The sequence below is a fragment of the Pinus tabuliformis genome, chromosome J (assembly GCF_031772625.1).
Source record: "Pinus tabuliformis cultivar Carrire ecotype Pingquan chromosome J, CPIR1, whole genome shotgun sequence".
NCBI classification, from domain to species: Eukaryota; Viridiplantae; Streptophyta; class Pinopsida; order Pinales; family Pinaceae; genus Pinus; species Pinus tabuliformis.
Genome location: NC_142295.1, coordinates 899,805,717 through 899,820,725, shown reverse-complemented (window position 1 = coordinate 899,820,725; position 15,009 = coordinate 899,805,717). Strand labels below are relative to the sequence as shown.

The 15,009-nt window shown below is 39.0% G+C and overlaps 1 protein-coding gene across 1 annotated transcript; it reads left to right on the top strand.

Annotated features, from left to right (window-relative positions):
• Window positions 1–12,611: 12,611 nt before the first annotated feature.
• Window positions 12,612–13,318, top strand: LOC149229592 (cytochrome P450 720B2-like). Its single transcript, XM_089375874.1, has 2 exons — window positions 12,612–12,747; window positions 12,943–13,318. Exons 1-2 carry the CDS (start codon window positions 12,689–12,691, stop codon window positions 13,046–13,048), a joined length of 165 nt encoding a protein of 54 aa, XP_089232000.1. The 5' UTR covers window positions 12,612–12,688; the 3' UTR covers window positions 13,049–13,318.
• Window positions 13,319–15,009: the final 1,691 nt, after the last annotated feature.

Sequence of the window (15,009 nt, the reverse complement as noted above, 5' to 3'; positions counted from 1 at the left end):
CCTCTTGTCCTCTTCAGGTATTCTGACCTGATGGTACCCTAAAAATCCATCTTTGAAGGAGTATGCTTCATTCCTTGCAACGTTTTCTAGGACTCATCGTTGAAGGGTGTGGGGAATGGGTCATGTACGCAAGTGTTGTTAAAACTACGATAATCTATGAAAATCCTTATCTACATGGAATCTTCCTTATTCTATATCACTATTGGGCTGACCCATTCTGCCTCATCCACAGGGAAAGTAATTCATGCTTCCAACACTTTGTTTATTTTCTTCTTGACCTTCTCCTTTACTCTTGGGTTTAGCCTGCATGTCTATTACACTAGTTTCGCGTCATGTTTTAAGAGGACCTTAATTTCCCTCATGTCCCCATTAATTCCTTTTAACTCTGCAATCGAACCTAGGAATAAGTCATCATACTCCCGTAAAATATAAAAAATTTCCCTTGTCGTGTGCTCATCCCAATACTTACATATTGATGCCATCTTGGGATTATCCTCTATGCTAATGTTGTGCTTCTTCAACTTTATTGGGAGTAAGTGCAAAGTATCTGTTACGGGTCCTTCTTAGATATCCCTCTCCCCTTCTGTCTCATGAAATGTGAGTTGCCTCAACCCTTCTAGGACGTCCTCCTCTGGATATGCTCACCTTCCCATAGGCTATGGCTTTTGGGTATCGAGACTCATAAAATTACTGCAAGAACCTCTCATCGATACATCCTTCCCATAATTGGCCTGAGGTGAAGTGGATCCTTTTAATGGCATAGAAAGCCTCAGTCAGTCATTTACCACTATCCTTGAATGAGAAGTTGCTACTGAATTGTACTGAGAAGTTGCTCTGGCTAGTACTAGGGGTTTACGCTGCCATGGTTAACCCTTGGAAAGGAATCATACCCTCTTCCACCATTAAAACCTTAATCTAGAGAGGTATTTCTTTTAGAAACTTATCTGTTAACCTAGTTTGAAACCAACCTTCCCTCCAGAAAATTGCGTAAACCCAGTGAAACACCCAGTTGGGCTCCAAAATTGCACAATTCTTCTTGACAATATTCCTCTAAAAAATTGCGCAATTCTTCCCAAGACAACTGCTCAGCCCAAAGATTGCACAATTCTGGGTAGCACTCACCCACTGTTCCTAGAAATTGCACAATGCATCTGGTACAACCAGCCCAACAACTAGCAAAAATTATACAAATCAACTAGACAACTTGCTTGGTTTAGAAATTGCGCAATGTAGTCAGATAAGCCTCCTTGAGAAAATTGCGTAATCTGACCCAAGAAACTTTCTCAACCCAGAAATTACGCACTCCTGCGAGATGGTCACCTATTCCTCCTAGAAATTGCACAATCTCTTTGTGACAACCATCTTCTCTCAACCCAGAAACTGCACAAATCCCTCTCCCAGGATCGCAGACTGATGCATGTGCCTTCAGGTTGACCGGTTCCCTCTGGGACCGAGCAAAACTGATTTGCATATACGGAGTGATTTTCCCAAGGTAGCATGCAAAGGCATCCCTAGATTTAGGGATCTATTTTTAGAAATTGGAGGTTACATGCATGGATCACTTTAGAAACCTCCCGCCAATTGTTGCTTTAACTAGATTTGTGGCATGCACATCATAACCTCGATTTGATCAAAACTCATTTCTCGGACACTGCAGAGCTCATTCCTTGCATCGATATCACAACTCTAACTTCGCATAGCGCATCTAGGAGTCATCGGCACATTCAACTCAATTATTTCGTGGTAAGCCCGCTTCGCATATCTTATGTTGAGTTTCTATCGCTTTTTGTGTTTTGGCTTGTGTGTGTGTTGTCGGCTTGATTTCTGTGAATGCTTACTGTCGTTTGCATGCATGTTAGCTTGTACAAGCATCATTTTAGTTTTCATTCGCATATCACTGTTGTTGCATGCATGACATTGTTTTTGAACCAAAGGTTGTCGTCGTGGTGACCAGCTTCACACACATGCATGCATCACATTTTCTAAATCCTTCACTTACTATTTGCATGAGTAATCATTCACTCTTGTTTGCACTCAGCTCATCATGCATTCAAATTTCTCATGTTTTCAGTCACCTATCGGCCTGCCTGGGTTGCCTTGGCCCGGACCGTGCCTTGCCTGGCTAGCACTGTGCATTTCGAGAAGTGAAGGCTCTACCTTCCTTCCATAGATTGTGCAAGTCTAGCCTAGCGCTAACCTCCTGGCATGCATTACGCGAGTCTTGGAGGCAGTGTCTTGCTGGCCCCAGAAATTGCACAATGCAGTTTGCTGGTTGCATGTCACTGCTGACTGAAATTGTGCATTGCGTAATTTTAGTCCTCAGAAGGCTAGGCTGAACAACCTGGACTATGCCTTGCACGGTTTTGGCAGTCAGTCTCTCGACCTTCCAGCAGAAATTATGCAACCTTCACGATCAATCACACAGGTATGTTACATGTCAGTCCTCCAGTTTATTTTGGTTTTCAACTGACATATTTCTTGCCATGGGTGTTTCTATGCCTCCAAGTATCACATGTGTCATCCACCTCCTAGGAGCACAGGTACAATGGCTTCTAGGAGAGCAAAGTCAAAGACACTACTAAAAGCGCAACTAGTGATGCACTCGTTCAAGTGTCTATGGACTTGCCTATCTAGGAAGACATCAAGTTTTTCATGGACAAGGATATCAAGATGAATAGAAACATCATCATAGTGAGCAACACCATCAACGACAGCAGAAGGTAGCACACTTGCACATGATGAATGCAAGAGGAAGGTTGTTGACAGCATAGAGGCAGAGAAATGTTACAAGTTCAAAGCAGATCCACTCATGATGAAAGAAGCTTTTGAGATTGAGGCTATGAGGTGATAGTGCAACACGTAGATCACACGAAGGTAGAGAGGGAAATAAAGAAGGAGTTGCATGTGCTGAAGAAACAACTCATGGAAGAACATGAGTTGCACAGATGAGAGAATTAGTTATAACATGAATAGATATACTAGGGGGTGCAACATGCACAAACAGATGAAACTGTGCCCATAGAAGTTATAGATCCATCCCAACAGCTGGCACGGAGTAGACAATTTGAGAAATGTTGTTGATTGCATGCAAGGAAATTCAGCAGCATGCATGTCATTGTGCGCATGCATGCGATCCCACCCATTTGGCACACTCACCAAGGCGAAGACAAGAAGCAAGTCTGACTGGAGCTGAACATGTACTTCGATAAGTTGATGTGCATGGTCACCAACACACACTTGGAGATCAACACAAACATTATGCATCAATATGTTTATAGTCCAACCAAACTCAAGAAAATGATGCGCATGCTATTAAACAAGTTGGACAGAGCGGCCATATCATTGTACCCAGATGAAATGGAGGCAAGAGTTCGTTTTCAGCTGGATTTCACCATTGAGTGCATGGACACCATCACAGACGACCAATCTTGGCATCAGTTCGCCATCGTCGATCATTGCAAGGATATCGAAGAGTTGGTATTACCACAATGGCTCGGGTGTTAGTGATGTATTGGATGGCTTGCTCAAGCCTATCTTGTATCACATGGGTACATGTGAAGATTTTATGTAACATCTTGTCAAGTGGAAGTTCAAGTGTCGATAGTTGAATTTAACAAACATAGAGTAGTTGAAGAGTCATGATGGTAGGTGAACAATCACAAAGGGGAATCTCAAAGGCCACTCCACCCTTTGCTATATATAATCCCTCATAACTCATTGTATAGGCTTTTTGTCAGCAAAGATTCCAATAGGAGTATCTTAGAGAAACCTTGGATAGTTGTGTAATGATCCTTGGCTTCTCCATTGTGTAGAGCTAGTATATCTCTTTGGAGAAGCATGTGGCAGTGACTATAACATTCAGCAGTCAGAACTAGTGGTTGGTCATGGTTTTATTGTATGACTATAACTTTCACTTCTTATTATAATAGAGCCAACACATTTCATGAATATGTTGTTATTGTATTTCATCTAACTTGTCTACTCTAATAATATATGTATCTATTTTCTTACGTATGCATGTATGGCTTTCCTATATTTAAGTATGTATGAATCTTACTGAAATGTGTTGTTGGTTTAACCATCACTTTGGATTGCTAGATCACTTTCTTTCCAATTTGTGATGCATATTTTCTCGTGTGTTTCCTTCCTAACTCCGTGCTTTCACAGGTTTCCAAGGGGTGAACTAACCTCATCCCTCGTGTGATAGAATTGTTGCATTGGAAGTATCACTTCACATGAGACAACCAATGCAGTATTAGCTTAGAAGTAAGAGTAGTGTTTGCTTTTGAGTTGTTTGCTTGCATGCATGTTTACTTCTTTCTTTGTGTGTTTGCTTGCTTGTTTGTTTTTTTGCTTACTCTCTTTGCATACGAATTTTCTTCTTCTTCTTCTTGCTTTTCTTTTTGGTTTGTTTGCTTGTTTATGTCTATATGTTAGTTTCGCATTTACTGTGTCCGACTCTTGAAACAAGCTGGGTGAAGTACAAGAGGACTTGTACAACTATCAATGCTTGGTTATCCATTGTCCTACTTCTTATGTAAGAACTTGTTGTCTTCAATCCATGATACATCAATGGAAAATACATACTCTTTGAAGTGAAGCTTGGTGAAAACACAAAGCTTGCGTGTGAACTAGTATCACCTACTCTAGTCGGTTGTTTTTGGGTCAATCCTTGTCATCTCAGTCAAGTAGAGTAAGATGAGGGGAAAAACCTTAACAAGCACATTAGAAGTATATACAAACTACTTCTATGAATGAACAACCTCTTTTGCTCTCAATAAGTCGAGATCCCTCTTCCACCTCTGAAATGAATAAGTGTTATGCACAGTTATGAAAAATGAAAAGGAATAAGGCAAAAGAAGAGAAAGGGTTCCTACACAGAGAGGTGATGCAAGTAACTCCGCTGGGGTACTGACTAGGCTCACTAGCAAGGGAGCGATGCCTGTGTTCCTGCATGAATCTGTCGGGGTATTGTCCAGGCCTGCTGGCAACAGAGAAACACCAGAGATGAAACTAAAACTCTAACGATCATATGACTTGTGCACCAATATACCCCTCATCCCCAATTGAAACAACCGTGTTGGCTTGGCTTGGAATGTGTGTCGACCGACCAAGAGCATCACAGATACATCTTATAATCAAGCAAGTGTGGAAACCAAGACGAACAGAGAATTGAACAATACTTCTAAAGGTGTTAGACTTGATTTTCATGAACAAGGTCCATTCAGAGAGCTGGAGTTCTATTAGTGGTTCACTAAGTGTTGTAGCGGCTACAACCACCCTCCAACATTTTGTCTTAGCTTTGATTTGGAGCCTTCCTACCAACCATCCTCAATAGCATGTTTTGCACTGTCAAGCACATCAACTTCAGCTATTTCATAGTCTTGTCAGCCTATGCATGGAAGTTTGTTCCACCTCCTTCACAGGCTAATTTCCGGACTTAGTGTCAGTTTCTGGTTGAGAATCTCCCTCTGGGAATTATGCAATTATCGAGGGGAATGAACCTTCCCTCCAGAAATTGTGCAAACCTAGCTGGACACTTAGCTGGGCTCCAAAATGGCGCAATTCTTCCTGACAATCTTCCTCTCAAAAATTGCACAATTCATCCCAGGGTAGTTGCTTAGCCCATATATTGTGCACTGCTGCTCCCAGAAATTGCGCAATCCATCTGGACAGCTAGCCCAGCAGCTAGCAGAAATTGTGCAAATCAGCTAGGTAGCCTGCTAGGTTAAAAAATTGCGCAATGCAGTCAGACAAACTTCCTTGATAAAATTGTGTAGTCTAACACAAGACAACTGCTCAACCCATAAATTGCGTAATCCTAGGAGACAGTCACCTGTTCCTCCTAGAAATCGCACAATCCCTCTGGGACAACCATATCTGATCAACCTAGAAACTCCTCAAATCCCTCTCCGAGGATCACAGACTGATGCATGTGCCTTTAGGATGACAGGTTCACTCCAGGACTGAGAAAAATTGATTTTCATGCATGGATTGCTTCTCCCAAGGCAGAATGCAAAGGCATCCCTAGATGTAGGGATCTATTTTTAGCAACTGGAGGTTACATGCATGGACCACTTTAGAAACCTCCCACCAAGTGTCGCTTTTCCTATATTTGTGGCATGCACGTCATAACCTCGATTTTATAAAAAATCTTTTTCTGGATGTTGCAGAGCTCATTCCTCGCATCAATATTGTAGCTCTGACATCCCACATCGCATCTAGGAGTCATCGGCACATTCAACTCAGTTGTTTCGGGTTAAGCCTGCTTCGCATATCTTGCGTTGTGTTTTGTCACTTTTTGTGTTTAGGCTTGCGTGAGTGTTGTTTTCTTGATTTTTGTGAATACTTGCTATCATTTGCATGCATGTTAGCTTGTATAACCGTTGTTTCAGTTTTCGTTTGCATCTCATTATTGTCGCATGCATGACATTGTTTTTTCATCGACGGCCATCGTTGCGACGACCCACTTCACGCATATGCATGCGTCCCATTTTCTGAATCCTGTACTTACTATTTGCATACATATTCATTCACTCTTGTTTGCACTCATCTCATCATGCATTTAGACTTCTCATGTTTTTAGTCGCCTATCAGCCGATCTGGGCTGCCTTGGCTCAAACCGTGCCTTGCTCGGCTAACACTGTGCATCTCTATAAGTGAAGGCTTTATCTTCCCTCTAGAATTTGTACGAGTCTAGCCCAACACTAACCTCTAGGCTTGCATTGTGCAAGCCTTGGAGGCAGTGTCCTTTTGGCTCCAAAAACTGTGCAATGCAGTTTGTTGGTTGCATGTCACTGCTAACTGAAATTGAGCATTGTGCAGTTTCAGTCCTGTGCAGGCTAGGCTGGACTATGCATTGCACAGTTCTAGCAGTTAGTCAACATCTTGAGAGCCCAGACCGTGCCTTGCATAGTTTTAGCAGTCAGTCTCCCGACCTCCCGATGGAAATTGCACAACCTTCATGATCAATCACACAGGTATGTTGCATGTCAGTCCTCCAGTTTGTTTTGGTTTTCAACTAATAGATTGCTTTCCATGAGTGTTGTTATGCCTCTAGGTATCATAGGTGTCGTCCACCTCCTAACAACACAACTACAATGACTTCCAGGAGAGCAGAGTCAAAGACACCACTAAGAGTGTAATTAGGGATGTAGTCGATCAAGTTTCTATGGACTTGCCTATCCATAAAGACATCAAGTTGTTCATGGACAAGGATATCAAGATGAATGGCAATGACATCACAGCGACTAGCACCATAAATAGTAGCAAAAGGCAGTACACCTATACGTGATGAATGCAAGAGGAATGTTTTTGACAGCATAGAGGTAGAACAAAGCTGCAAATTCAAGGCAGATCCACTCATGACTAAAGAAGCTTTGGAGATTGAGGTTATGAGGTGACGCCGCAATATGTAGCTCATCCAAAGGCAGAGAGAGAGAAAAAGAAGGAGTTGCATGTGCTAAAGTAGCAACTCAAAGAAGAATAGGAGCTGCAGAGATGAGAGAATGAGTTATAGTAGGAACATGTACAACAGGGGGCGCAACATGCACAAATGGATGAAACTGCGCCCGTACAAGTTACAGATACATCCCAACAGCTGGCATGAAATAGATACTATGAGTGGTGATGTTGATCACATGCAATGGAATTCTGCTGCACGCATGTCATTATGCATGCGTATGCGATCCCACCCATTTGGCACACTCACTAAGGCAAAGCCAAGAAGAAAGTTTGACTGGAGCTCAACATGTACATCGACAAGTTGATGTGCATGGTCACCAACACATACTTGGAGATCAGCACAGACACTATGCATCAGTATGTTGCTGGTCCAGCCACAATGAAGGCAATGATGCACATGTTATCAAATGAGTTGGACAGAGGGGCCATATCAGTGTACACGGATGAAATGGAGGCAAGAGTTGTCCTTCAGCAGGCTGTCACCATTGACCATGTGGACATCATCATGGATGACCAAGCTTGGCATCAGTTCGCCACCATCAATTATTGCAAGGATGTTGAAGAGTTGGTCTTACCACAACAGTCCGAGTGTTAGTGATGTCTTGTATAGGCTACTTGAGCCTATTTTGTCTCACATGGGTACATGTGCAGATTGTATGTAACATCTTGTCAAGTGGAAGTTCAAGTGTCGATAGTTTAATGTAACAATCATAGTGTAGTCGAAGATTCATGAGGGTAGGTGAACAGTCACAAAAGGGAATGTCAAGGGTCACCCCAACCTTTGTTATATATAGTCCCTCATAACTCATTGTATAGGATTTTGGCAGCCAAGCTTCCAATAGGTGTATCTTAGAGAAAGCTTGGACAATATTGTAACGAGCCTTAGCTTCGCTACTGTGCAAAGCTAGTATATCTCTTTGGAGGAGTAGGCGGCAATGACTGTAACGTTCTGTTGTCGAAACTAGTGGTTGGTCATGGTTGTATTATATGACTGGAACTTTCACTTTTTAATAACAGAGCCAACACGTTTCATGCGTATTTTGTTATTGTATTTCAGCTAACTTGTATACACTAATAGTATATGTATATGTTTGCTTATGCATGCATGTATGGCTTTCCTATATAAGTATGTATGAATCTCACTGAAATGTGTTGTTGGTTTAACCATCACTTTGGATTGCTAGCTCACTTTCTTTCCAGTTTGTGATGCATCTTTGCTCATGTGTTCCCTTCTTAACTCTGTGCTTTCACAGGTTTCCAAGGGGCACACTCACCTCACCCCCCATGTGTTAGAACTGCTCAAGCACCTTCCTTGACTTAATGCATATGTCACACCCTTGCTACCAACAAGGACATCTTACTTGCCTCTACACACCATCACGGTCAAGGCGATACTATATGACCTAATGTTGGGACTCCTACACCAAATGGTCTGAGGTCTAGTTGGGGCTTCTTACTAGGGGGATCCCCTGACATGTTGGCGGGTCCAACACCGTCAACACATCTCTTATTGAAGAAAAGTAGTAGTAAAGAGTTGTTTGACTTTTCCATGTCATCAGTGTCATGTCATGTCACAAATCATCATGTGCCACATCATTTGTGGATTATGTAAATTCTATATTGGAAAATGTAATGTAAAGTGGAAGTCCAAAAGTCATCTATGTAATGTGAAAAGTCATGTGGGAGTTGAAAGGTCATATAGAAGTCAAACAGTGATGAGGGTAGTACAAGAGTTACGCGCATTTGTTATATATACACCCACATTGTACATGCAAAGGGATTTTCACCTCGGCTCCTCCTAACAAGCATTAAAGAGGAAGATATTTATTTTGGAGGTTGAAAGTGACTTCTATAACCCTCCACTATTGGGGCTAGTGGTGTTCGTTGTTTGAATGTATCTCAGAAATTTTACTTAATTCAGAAACTCGTTGATATGACACACTTTCATGCATATGTCGTGAATATTGTAAGATTGTTCTTTGAGTGTTTGCGATGGATGTTGTTTCTCATATGTACTAAAGAAATTAAACTATTTCAGTGGCTTTGGTACTTATCTTGTTAAAAATGTGTTGCATTTGCTTTAATAATCATTGCTTCCTTGCGAAATATTTTTCTGGTTCATCAATGATTCATTCTTATGTATGTGCTTGTGTTCCTTTTCTATATTTGTATTATTACTTGTCTTTAAAGGTCCCACTTTTCTCTCCCCTTTCAGTAGAAGGACCTTGATACTTTTCGTAGTTGAACTTCACAAGGCATACTCACTTGCTAAGATACCTCTATATTGCTCTCTTGTGTTGAAATTTCTAGTCAAGGAAAGTCTACAACATACATGGTAGTCAGGTCGATAATTCGGAAGGGGCTCCAACTCCATATAGTGTGAGGTATAGTTGGGACTTCACATCAGGGATACGTCTTTAGTTGATGGATTTCTAGCACTGATAGCAGATTATAATTAAAAAAAATCCCTGGAATTTCATCATAGATCGCATGAAAAATATAACTTGAAGCTACTCTCATCACAGATAAACTTTATAAAGAATAAGCTACTCTCATCACATAATGTATTGACACTAACATATTAATTTTATTTGAAGATGGTGTGGTTCCATTCATAAACTTCCACGTTGGAAATGTAACAAACATGTTCATTGCAATGTTTGCAATTCACCATTGCAAGACCAACATAGTCAAGTATTCTTTGTTCAGGTTTGTTATGTCTAGCTTCTTATACTTGGCATAAATCTTAATAAAAATGTTTTGACAATGCAACTGATGTTTTTTAATTCTAATAAAATGCATTTCCAAAAATCATCTCGACTTCCTTGATACTCATCATGGGTGGTGTATTGCTATATAATTGTGCAGGCTGTTTCTAGAATCAATTTGTATTTTTACGATAGTTGTCTCATACTACCCTTATGTTTCAATGGTCTATGCCATAAAGTGAAGCAATTGTATCTATGTTACACCTCTCTAAAGTTAACAACCTCATCATGATGGTAGAAACATATGGTGCATAAAAACACCCTGGAATATGGTAAAAGCCATGGACATGATAATGTCACATACAATGCCCTTCTTGATGGGCTTTGTAAAGATGGTAGAGTACAATTCAAGATATATATAAGTTTTGGAATGGAATATGCCATAAACTAAAGCAGTTGCATGTACATTACAACTATCTAAAATTAACAACTTCGTCATGATGGTAACTTATGGTTCATAAGAACACAATAGAATATGGGAAAACCTGTGGATACTACCACACACAATACCCTTATTGATGGCCTTTGTAAATATGGAAGTGTAGATTTTAAGATGCATATAAGTATTGTAAAGGTAGGGTTTTGATCTTGTGTTTAATGTTATGACTCCCTATTTGAAACTCCTATTTCTATTGTAGATTTTGAAATATTTTATAAATATGAATACTTCAAAAATATAATGAATAAAACAAAAATTATTATAGTTTATACCCATAAATGACACAAACAACCTCTAAATAAGATACCCATGGTGTGAGTGCAAATAAAGTCGTAATACCATCACCTAGGCTCTTTGTGATGCAAAGTTTGGACAAGGGTGAAAAGTATAATATCATCATTGAGGCTCTTTGTAATGTAAACATGTTTGGATGGAGGACATGAGAAATTATATTGCAAGTATTAAAGTTTTTAAACCATGGGAGATGGACTATTGTATTGCCAATATGAAAAGTTTTTTAATAATGCGAAATGGAGTTCATATCACATGTGATTGTTTTAATGTATTGCAAAGGTTTACATATGTATATAGTGCGGAAAGGTTTAAATCTCCTTGTAAAATATGTTATGGGAATTACCAGTAGGATAGTAGGATAGAAAGTGTTAAAAGATGCAAAAATTGTGAGGCGATAGAGTAAAATAAGAATGAGGCAGAGACCTTCGCAATTAGTGCTTCACAAACCCCAGAAATTTATAGAATTCAGTCGAATTTTAAAAATTAGGCAATGTTAGCCATGTAAATTAAGCAAGGTTAGCTTTTTTCCTGCTTGAACACATTATTCTCAAATCAGATTAAACAATATTTAATAAATTACTTGTTCAACCTTAAAATCAGAGCCATAACTCAGCACAGATAACCCTAAAATGAGAGCTATAACGCTAAAATCAGAGCTATAATAGGCATAACAAATCCATAGCAATAATTTAGCCTCCACAAAACCGAAACCAAAATTAAACCAAAATTAGAGCCATAAACCCTAAAATCAGAGCCATAACATCAATTTACTTCCACAAAACCAAAAAAAAACAGAGCCATAACACCTAGACTACAATTTCTAGCAAGAAAGATTATGTTAAAAAAAACAAAAATTGTGAGTCTTGCCCACACTCCGTTGCAACAGTGATGAAGACTCGAGCACCCGAACAAATCTTACTTGCAACAAACTCCTGTAACTAAAAAAATATAGTGGTGTTACACTATAAGAAAACCCAAGAGAAATCCATGTAAAAACAACTGCAGAATTTGAAGGGTTACCTTCATGAAATAGGACTCAAGAATGAAACCTCCATATCAACCATTCGACCTAATGGAATTTGCAATAAGTCTGTGTCTAGACAAATTTACCATGATTTGGTGCACCACACGCAACTTACAACACGCAACTTACAACAATCCGCCAAGGGATAAATAGCGTGCAACAACCCAGTAAATGGGAAAAGCCCCACAATCTCATCGAAACAGCCTCACACAAAGAAAATGACAACCTTAAGAGGCAAGGAAATGAAGGCTTCTATCATGGGATTCTAGGCAGCATAACGCCCACACATCAGGCCTGAGCAACATAAGCGAGGGCATAATACCACCTCCTACGTTTGAGCAAGAACAAACCGTAAACAACCCCGAAAATGATTGTGAGCAATGCCAAAAGGTTGGCGACACCTCATACCTTCCATGTATGACGCTTATTGTACGGTCCATGTGAATGAATGCATGCATTTGATGACGAAAAGTACCATTCTTCTGCGCTCACATTTGACGTATGGCGTTGGCAACGGCAGCTCGAAAATAATGTAATTAATTAGCATGAAATCGCTCACTTCATGTTTTGTGGAAATCCAAATCTCTTACTAATCTCTCTGTCTAATTCTGTTAGTAATCTTTGGGACTTTATATTGCAGAAGCTCTCAAAGAACCCCTCTTTTATACCTTTTGGAGGGGGGGCAGGCTCTGTCCAGGAATGCATCTGGCAAAACTTGAGCTGGCGCTCTTTCTTCATAACTTCGTCACCAAATTCAGGTAAAAGAAATAAGACATCAATTTTACTTGAAGTATCGCTCCTAATTAATATCATCCTCTAGGAGAAAAGAAAAGAAAACAATACAAATTAGTGTGGCAACATGGTTTATGAACTTATTTACGCTCTGCATGTACACAGTGTCATATTCGTTGACTGCGCTAAAATTGTGTTTTACGTGTACCTAATGTTTGCAGATGGGAGGCACTGGAGGATGATAAGATCTCCTACTTTCCTGTTTCTCACTTGACTAAAGGCTTTCCGATCCGTCTATATCATCTTCAAGAACGAATGGATGATTAATCGCGTTATAATAGGATTTGATTCATGCAGTATGGAGTGTTAAAAACAGTAAGCAAGTTTGAAGCATAAAACAATAATAGCCGCTCTGTGGACATATAACTATCATATTTCAAACATATTTATGTATTTCCTGTATTGAAGCCTGACAATTTGGGTTTCACTTTGATTCCCATCGGGTTAATGTATTAATCAGCTATTATCGCATATCCTTGTTTAAACAAACAAGATAACAAGGTTCCAAGTGATAAAAAAAGAGTTCCTCATAATAGTATGGTTTAAGTATGGTTTAACAGAAAAATGTTAAACAGTGGAGATAAATATACTCGTACAAATTAAATGTTTGTTTTTTTGGGTCAAATTCTTGTAACATCTTCATATGGTAGTGAAATAAGCAAGTTTTTTAAATTAATAGAATATATTATAAAAATGTGACTTGGAATAATGGAGAATTCTTTAGATTATTTTATTATTAGTTATTGGTTGTGATTAGTTAGATCAGATCTTATAATTGAGGAATTTGTTTAATTTCTTCAACGAATTTCTAATCTTATTTATGTACAAATTATTTGATGAATGATATGAAGGAATGTACACTTTGAGTTGATCATTTCCTCCATATTTTGTGTCTCTCTTAAATTTATCTTGGTATCACAGCTTGGTGTGGGAGTCTAGTTAGACCTCCAAAGTGCCTTGTTTGTTGCAGATTTTGTTATGTGGCAGAGGTAAAGTGGTGCACAGACGATATGTCTATATTTTTTGACCTTTTTGACTATGACCCTTTTGATGATCATTTTTTCATGATGCCATTTGCCAACATTTTTTTTTTATTCTGGTGGCATTTTTTAGCCAGAAGAATTCTATGGGAAACAAAACAATTTTATTGATGGCCATAAGTATCATGAGTTGCAGTCTCCTACACAAGATGTTGCGATTGAAGAGCTACCAATTAATCATGAGGAAAGGTCTAAGGAACCTACTATTGAAAATATAGATGATGACCAAGGCAATACGGGAATCAAAACACTGCAAAAGCATAAATGAAACCAATATGTGTTCAAGTAAGCTAGCAATTCTTATATAAGGCAATCATCATCTCAAAGCTCCAAAGTAACCTATGGAGGACAAAGCAGTTCATATTACACATCCTCAACAATCACGGGAATGACCCCTCGTGAGGTGACTCACAAGGAGAAAATGGAAGCAAATAAAATTATATATGGGCACAAAGAATTTGGTGCTCAAATGTTGTACACTAAAAGGAGGAAATATGCTCCTACCAAGCTTGCACCCTCTAAAGTGTTATCAACTACCAGCGATCAGGGCAAACCATATTGTGATGAGGACAAACTAGATCACAAGGTTTATGGTGTTTTATCATCTCAAACTAAAAGGAAGGAAAAACATGACTATGGGTGAATTTCTCCATTAAGTGGGATACTTGGAATAATGGAGAAATGTAGAATTCTCCAGATTATTTTATTATTAGCTGTTGGTTGTGATTAGGTAGATTAGATCCTATTTTGAGGAATTTGTTCAATTTCCTCAACATATTTCTAATCTTATTTATGTACAAATTATTTGGTGAATGATATGAAGTTTTGTGCAGGCACTCTTTAGGTTGAGTTTGGCTCACCTCATAGTTGCTCATTTCCTCCATATTTCGCCTCTCTCTTAAAGTTATCTATGTGTTGTAAATATATTGAGAAATAAATTGTAATTGAAAAATAATATGAACTAAAGAAGAAGATAAATTCATAATTCATGGAGACAAAGACATGTCGTACATAGCACATAATTATGAAATGCATTCAAATATGAAATATATAGCTATATTATTGCATTTTGAAAAATTTATTGATTTCAAAAGAGTTTCAAAGGGTTATATTAACAAAACATTCAATGTGTTTTTCTTTATTTCTCAATGTAAAGAGTACAGGATCTTGAGTTTTTTCATAACATTT